Source organism: Sinocyclocheilus anshuiensis, unplaced genomic scaffold (genome assembly GCF_001515605.1).
Source record: "Sinocyclocheilus anshuiensis isolate Anshui unplaced genomic scaffold, SAMN03320099.WGS_v1.1 scaffold1544, whole genome shotgun sequence".
NCBI lineage: Eukaryota > Metazoa > Chordata > Actinopteri > Cypriniformes > Cyprinidae > Sinocyclocheilus > Sinocyclocheilus anshuiensis.
Window position 1 is genome coordinate 158,604 of NW_015555802.1, and position 8,754 is coordinate 167,357.

The following is an 8,754-nucleotide window of genomic DNA, read 5'->3' on the forward strand; positions in this document are numbered from 1 at the left end:
ATACTAAGTCGTCTGGAAACTCATTATACAGGAAACTGTTTTGCAAGAGAATTTTGTAGCAAAAACCTTGGCTAAATGACAGCAGAAACAAGGTTTCGTGTTTCCTCTTTTAGTGAAAAAGTAGGTCTAACTATATTCTTGGTGTCTCTTGCATCTTCCAAGCTCTTTCAAGCTCTTCCACCCACACTGCAGGAACGATCAGACAGAGTGTGACAGCTTGACTAGAAAACATGATGTAAAAAAGCTGAGAGTTAATGATCATCTCAATGACTGAGGCAAACCCTGGAGGTCAAATGAGCTGCTGTCTGATGCTTTGATGGACAGCTGAGGGATACCAGAGTTCATGGCTTTGCAGGCACAGACCCGGTGAACTCCTTATGATATTGACAGATGCATGCAAGAAACCCGAGCATGCATAAAACAGAAAATGAGACTGTTACAGTTAATGAGAGGGTGAGACAGATGATTGATTTTAAACAGCTTCATCTCATTAAGGGTTTGCACTAAATTTACCAGCATTCTTGAAAAGCACACATACACACTTGCTCCCCTCCTTTTGTTTTTGACGTCTAGAAGTAGTATTTTACACAAATGATTTCTGTTTTGCATAAATCATGCTCATAAAACATGAATAAGCTCTGACAGCTTCGGGCCCATTTTGCTCAGGATTCGCGTGGGAGTGTTCAGTAATTCTGGTGTGAGCTAAGTTATTATCATCAATGAAGCCATTGCTACAAGTCTCTCCTTCAACCATGTGGACAGGGTTTGATTATCGCTCATTGACCAGAGCTCGCCAATTACCCTCAGCAGGCTTTGAACACAGATACCGACCAGAGCGCTATTCAGGTGATTGACTTCATTTAAGGCCGAAATAGAAGATATTGGATCAGGGAAAGCCTATTTGCATCCCTTACAGAAGCACACGAGCTCGTCCTTTATCATATTTGTTCAATATTGACTTGGACTGTTAAAGAACACTGGGTAAATACATGTTACTAGAACATCATTTCCCTGGCTGATCTAGATGATCAAGATGTAAATCTAAATGCTGTTATTATATTATTACATTATATTATTATATTAAATAAAAAATATTATTAAAATTATAATATGAAGGAAAAGTTAGTTTGGGATTAGCAAAATGTTTTAATGCTTTTGAAAGAAGTCTTATATGCTCTTCAAGTCCGCATTTATTTGATAAAAAATGCAGTAAAAACAGTAATACTGTGAAATATTATTACAATTTAAAATACTTCTTTTCTATTTTAGCATGTTTTAAAATGTATTTCTTTTCATTTATTCCTGTGATGGTAAAGCTGAATTTTCAGTAGCCATTGCTCCAGTGTTCAGAGTCACAGAAATCATTCTTATATGCTGATTCGGTGCTGAAGATACATTCCTTGTAATTATCAATGTTAAAAACGTCTCGGTTAAGTATGGTAACCCTCGTTCCCTGAAGGAGGGAACGGAGACGTGTGCTGCTTCATATTTTTTTGGAAAATGTGATACTTTTTTTTTCTTGGATTCTTGTATGACTACAAAGTTCAAAGGAACAGCATTTATTTGAAATAGAAATCTTAGAATTTTTTTTTTAAATATCTTTACTTTCACTTTTGATCAATTTAATGTGTTTGCTGAATAAAAGTATCTGTTTTTGTTTTTTATAAAAAAAAAAAAATGAAAATAAAATTTTACTAGCCCTAAAGTTTTGAACAGTAATGTACAGTGGGTACGGAAAGTATTCAGACCCCCTTAAATTTTTCACTCTTTGTTATTAGCAAATGGCTGCAATATAACAAAGAGTGAAAAATTGAAGGGGGTCTGAATACTTTCCGTACCCACTGTATTTTGGAATTTCTTAGCATTTGTAACTTTATTTTTATATCCAATTTTTGTTTTAAATTCAAACGTCCCAAAACAAAATGTGTCTTTGCTGAATAAAATGATTAATTTATTTAATAATAATAATAATAATAATAAAATCTTACTGACCCTAAAGTTTTAAACAGTAATGTATTTTGGAATTTCACATCATTGATCACATCAATGATCTGTAAACAGACTTTTCATTATTACATGCAGAGCACTGAAAAGTGAAAATGACTGGAGAAAATGGTCCATATTGGACACAAAGGAAGCATTACATTCATTGAACACATGCTAGAATCTAAGAATGCAATAAAACGATAGCCTCTAGGCTTGAGGATCTATAAACATTATCACTGAAATAATCAAAGACGAATTGGCAATGGAACTGATCAGATTGCTTTGCTATCGGCAGAGTTCTCCTGGAATCCTTCAACCTCTTGCAAACACACGCAGACTAAAAGCAGAAAACACATGCCAGCATTACAACAAAACACTATTCCGAACGAATCACTGTTGCAAAATTGTAACATTTCTTTTTTGACCATAAAATCTTCTTTAACAAAAGCACTGAACCACAGGCAAGCACATAAACGTACCAAACCACTACCAATCACTTTATTTCATTGCACATCTTCTTGTTTCTATATTTATTAGCATTGAGAGATGCCAAGAGCTCCAGCTCTTTTGGGAGATACAGTTGGCTGGATAGCTTTCATTTGGAAAAACAATAAAACAACCTTTGCTCTCCATAAACGAATCAATACTTTTACTGCACGCTTCCCTTCGGCTTCATACGTTAAACAACAAACATTTAAATCCCTTTGTGTACAGAAGCTGCCTGTCCTGCAGGATGTAAACACGGAAATCTTATGGGATCAGCTGATGGATACTTCAGAAGCTGTATGAAATCAATACTGAGCCATATCAAACTCATGTGAGGGGAGTGCAAGCATGACAATCCCATATAATACACCAGCAAGCTTCGTGTCCCCTGAGACCTGTCCTCTGGGAATCTCTGTCTCTCTTTCTGTCTGTCTAATTCTTTCTTTGTCTCTCTCCGTTCACAAGAACACACAAGTCTGTACCAATACAATGAAATATAGACATACTACACAAACACACTAAAAGCCTTAGAAAAACTATGCATGGATCACCAGGCATTCTGAGCCAATGTAACGATGGTGCATTTCAAAAACTGCATCAAAAAGTCTCATTTATTCTCTGTCATACCATTTAAACCATAATAGCCTTATAGTGTTTATAAAACCCTCCCAGCAGAATAGAGCTTACCAGGCAGTTAGGAGTGAATCCACTTCATCTGACAGTTCATAGATCATGGTGGCCTTTTCTACCACCAATATGTCATTGTTAATTCTGACAACATCTACATCTTTTTTTTTTTTTTGTATAGTAGAAAGGTGACAATAAGAGGTGTGCTTCAATAGCACAGTGTTTAGAGGAACAGTTCAACTAAAAAAAAATGTATGTATATAATAATTAGTCTTTCAGAAGATGTATGGCTTTCTTTTGTAGAACACAAACTGAGAAGTTTAGCAGAATTTCCAAGCTGCTCATTTACATGCAATGAATGTGAATGGGGACTTAAAAAAATAATAATAAAAATTTTTCGGTCAATAACAAATTGAAGTCTTTTTCATACAAATCTATTGTATGGTTTCAGAAAACTTGGAAATCTAGTGCAAAAGGATGCATTTGGACTACTTTTATGGTGCTTTTTGTGCTCTTTGGAGCTTGAAATCTCTAGTCCCTATCCACTTGCATTGTATGGAGAAAAAAAAACTTCCTTCAGAACGTTTCCTTTTGTGCTCCACAGAAGAAAATCAGTCATATATATTTGAAACAACCTGAGTGTGAATAAATGAGAATTTTCATAACAAAAATTTAATTAACTGAATTAACTTTCATTTTAACTTTTGGATGCATCTCTTTAAAAACTATTCACACTCCACAATACAAGTACTCGTTTTGTTAATTTATGAGTATAAGTGGTCTTGTTGTACTGTACAAACGATATCTTTTCCTGTGTTCAGCAGTGGAGGAGAGTTCTGGAATTGCATTGAAAGCAAACAGAAGAACTGCAGCAGCAGTGCAGGATTTAAACAGACAGACTCTATGTGCACAACAGAGAAGTGAGCTGAACTATAGCGATTAGCTATCAATGTCTTTAATGAGGTTAGAACTCACTCCGCTGGACTGACTCGCCATGCAGAGGGAGGAGGAAGCAGAGTCAGGCTTTTTCTGAGGGGAAGAACACTTACTCATTCCTCTAATCTAGTCTGAGAGACATAATAGCTTGATATCTAACACACACTACTTCAGCAATTCAGAGTACCAAAGCATTTTAAATACTTGAAATAAGCTTGAAAATTAATTTGTTTCTTTGTTCAGCTTCAAAACATAACTGAACAAATCCCACAGTTTCACTCCACATTTGACCCAGACCTAATGGCTTTAGGGCTACAGAGATGTTCTGTTCCCTATGGAGAATCCAAATCAATACTTTTACAACAACAATTCCTGGTGGAAAATCAAAAATTATGTGAGCCCAGCAGGCAGAATATCTACCTCTCTTTGTATGTCTGCAAAAAGGATACATTAAATAGTACAATAGTTTTACCTCATATGACCCAGATATGATTATGCTATAACCATTCAAGAATTTAAGGTTTTTAAATGATAAATTACATAACGTGCATCCCAATAGGTGGAACTACCCCACAGTCTGCCTAGCTTGTTTAACTGTTGCCAGCTAAACCTGGGGTGCAGCATGCCATCCATGACGGCAGGACAGCAGGAGATAATAACTCAGTACCAGCAGGATAGAATATAGTGGGGCAGTCAGCTAAAAGCAGATCTAGCAGCACATCATTAACCTTATAGCACAAAAACAAAACAAGAAAATGTACTGCTGTTTGAAGCACATGCAACAACATTTAAAGTGCACAGCTGATTGGGAAAAAAAAAAAAAAAAAAGTAATTTCTTTATTTTTTGTGTAGGTTTCCAGAAGGTTTTTCAGACTTGCAGCTGGTCTTGAATAGTCCTGGTACTAGATTCAGATCTACTATTCCTAAAACAAGACTTATTAAAGGGACGGTTCACAAAAAAAAACAAAAAAAACAAATGAAAATCCTGTCATCATTTACTAACTTCCATGTCATACCAACCCTGTATGACTTACTTTCTTCTGCAGAACACAAAAGAAGATATTTTGAAAAGGTTTCAAACTTTTTTTTCCATATAATGAAAGTCAAAGACCAAAACACATTGGACCCTATTGACTTTCATTATGGAAGAAAAAAATACATTTTTCAAAATATCTTCTTTTGTTTTCCACAGAAGAACGAAGGTCATTCAAGGTTTGGACCAACATGAAGGTGTGAAATTTCATTTTTGGGTGAACTAGAAGGGATGATCAAGATGATGATTAAATTATTATTAAATTATTATTTCAAGATGATGATTAAATTATTATTTTATATGATATAAGTTGATTTAGTATTATTGTATTATTAGTTTTTATTAATGTTTTGAATTTTATTTTTATATTTTCAGTTATCATTTTAATTTTAGTTTAGATAGTTATTTTATTAGTTCTTTTTTTGGATTTAGCTTTAACATTTCTGAAAGAACATTTTTTATTTCAGCAATTTTAGTACTTCAGCTTGCAATTTTATTTCTTTTAAGACTTTTTCATATCTTTTATTTCAGCTAACAAAATTTGAATAGTTCTAGATTTGAACAATAACAGCCCTGTTTCAGATTTCTACAGTGAACTAAAAACACTTATAGTAGCCACTGATCTGACACTTATACCAAGTCATGAATTATTAGATAAATGAACTACAATCAGGCCGACAGCAGAAAGCACTGACCCTATATGTGTCACCACTGAGGTGAAAGGTTACGGCTCACCTGTCTCTCTGCTCTGGGGGCTCTTCTGCTCCTCATCCAGCCTCAGGTGGCCCAGCAGATGCTCTAGAACCTTTTCAGGGGCGGCGGGCACGGCAGCGTACCTGTGGGAGACAGAAGAGTCACTGGAGTCTTCCTCATCGATGGAGGACAGGGAGCGACTGCTGCACCAGCCTTCCTCCTTGCCCTCTTCCTCCGTGCCCTCCTCATCAATGTATCGGAAATACGGCACGTCGAACGTGAGCACGATAGCTCGGTCAACGCTGCTGGTATCGAAGGACTCGTCCTCCTGTTCCACCAAAGCGGCCGGCATTAACCTTCCGTCCAGGCGCGGGTCCGGGGCCACTGCACGCCTGCTGCCCATGTCGGCATCGATGCCGACTTACCACATTGACCTGGAGGAATCGAGGAGTCTCAGTACGACAGCCTGACGTCCGTCTCTCTGCGTTCTTGTGAGGTTTAAGATCCCTCACAAGCCAAACGGATCCACAGGAAAGAGCACACAGCAATGCAGCACATCCTCGGACGAGTGTGTGTGTGTGCGTGTGTGATTGAGTGCGAGAGAGAATGACTTCAGGGAGATGAGAGAAAAAAATAAAGTGACAAAGAGGCAGGGCTGGACAGATTACATGCAAGACGGACTGACAAGAGTGAGAAATGAGAGATGAGAGAGAGAAAGGGTGTGCGTGCTCTCAAGCGCCGCTCGCATGTGAGAGCGGGCGTGTGACTGCTTACCTCCCGGTCCAGGAGGAGGAGGAGGGGGCAGCTCTCAGTGACGTCGTCCTCTGAGGCAGCAGCACCTCGTGGCTCCGCTCTCTCTCACACACACGGACTGCTGCGTCACTGGAGGGCTGCGGGGGAAGGGAGGGAGGTGTTACATTATCACCAAGGAGATTCCCTGTCTTCCCATCCCTGTCTGTCTCCCTCCCCTGATTTCCATCACAATACAGTTTTAAATTAAACAGCCTACATCAAACGACGCTGTTCAATGGGTTCGCTTTATCCTACACAATGCTACTGTAAGCGCAAGGCAGCATTTATATTTTAATGTTTTGCTTGTTGGAAAGGTGGATTAATTCAAGTAATTTAGTTATTTGATATTGCGTAATCATGAATTGCAATCAGACTATGCTGAAATGTTATGTGTGATGAGCTGGTTTGTTGGTTTAATATATACGTAAACAGTATGTACGTGTATGTATAGCGTATAATGAAAACATATTTGAACAGGGATGGCCCACACAAAAATGAAAATTATGTCAGTATTTACTCGCCCTCATGTCACTTCAAATCTGTATGACTTTTTCTTCTGTGAAACACAGAAGATGATATTTTGAGGAATGTTGGTAACTAAACAATTTTGGTTCCCATTGACTTCTATTGTATGGGGAAAAAAATGGAAGTCAAATTTTCTTCAAAATATCTTGTTTTGTGTTCAGCAGAAGACAATACAGATTTGGAGTGACATGAGGGTGAGTAAATGAAGACAATTTTTTTGTTTTTTTTCCCCTTTTAAGTCAAGTTGAACAAGATATGACTGCTATTGTATTAGAACAAAATATAAACAAAGCATCGTTTATTTTAAAGAAAGATAGCACAAACATTTTCAATCAAAGCATTTCACAAAAAAAGGTGTTAGTTAGGATTTAAATTCATTTTAAAACTTAACTGAAAATGTCTGAAACAAAAATTGCTAAGAAATGTTATTTCTGAGAAAACGGCAACATTTGTTTGCAGATGCCACTGACGGAATTACTTTGCATGGCTTGCAATTTCATAAAGAATTGCAACATGATATATGGTTCAAGGCAAACTAATTATGCATTATGAAAGAGATTGATAAGAATAATAATCACACGTGAAATATAACACACAACTCTGAATCAACAGAGCTAAATACTGGCTCATCTTATATATGATGGTGTGAGCATCATGATGACTAACTAATCTGTCAATAATATGCAAAAAAAATAAATAAAATAAAATCAATAGTCCCATTGTCACAATGACAAGAATATAATAATTCTGTTTCTCAACCTTTATGAAATATTTATGGATGGCTGGTAAATGTTCACTTGCCATTAGCGGGGTTTGCAATAAATTCATAAATACATAAATATATTTGGACCCTTGAACATTTGGATACATGATTTGTTAAATGGGGCTTTAGTGTCAAATACTTTTTGTGGCCATTGCAAATGTATTATGTGCAGGTGTGTGTGTGTGTGTGTGTGTGTGTGTGTATATATATATATATATAGTGTGTGTGTGTGTGTTTGTGTATATATATATATATATATATATACACACACACACACACACACACACACATTTTGTGTTACTGTATGTAAGAAGGATTCTGGGAGCCAACATTTCCCTGTTATTGTCCTGTTAAAGCCCTGTCTGTCACTTTGCCCTGTGTGTGTTATCAATCTTACACAGCTCTCTGAACATGCTGAAACACACACACACTGAGAACAAAGCACTCAATCCATCCCATCTCCAATATTCATACACCCTTAAAATTCAACCATCATGTACAAAAACAATTAACTATATCAGACATAACCATTGCTGTATATAATTCTATATACATAATGCCAATTTCTTAAACACTCAGGTGCTCAAACATTGACTTTACTAGTGCAGACTAACCCAGCCATGGAAGACTAGACTGTCTGAAATGGAAAGAAAGTGGTGTTTGCATCTAACTCTGATCATATATCAATACTTAAAATCCACTCTGGACTCTGAACTCTAATAAAGGGTCTGTTTGTTGTAGTTTAGCCAGCATGTGAACTGCAGGCATGACTCACGGGCAGTGTTGGGCAGTAACGCATTACTTAGTAACGCGTTACTGTAATTTGATTATTTTCAAAATAGTAATTAGAGTATAGTTACAAGCCGAGGTCTCTATACGTTACTGCCGCGTTACATTGCTGACAGAATGCAGT

The 8,754-nt window shown here is 36.9% G+C and overlaps 1 protein-coding gene across 1 annotated transcript in view; it reads right to left on the minus strand.

The window, feature by feature from the left end:
* LOC107674938 (rap guanine nucleotide exchange factor 5-like) overlaps nt 1-8,754 on the minus strand; it is a 53,202-nt gene that overhangs the window by 10,005 nt on the left and 34,443 nt on the right. Inside the window, exons 10-11 of the mRNA XM_016469100.1 lie at nt 6,536-6,651; nt 5,804-5,904 (exon numbers count right to left, since the gene is read on the minus strand). Coding sequence (XP_016324586.1) covers nt 5,804-5,904; nt 6,536-6,651 — 217 coding nt within the window. The remainder of the gene's footprint in view (nt 1-5,803; nt 5,905-6,535; nt 6,652-8,754) is intronic.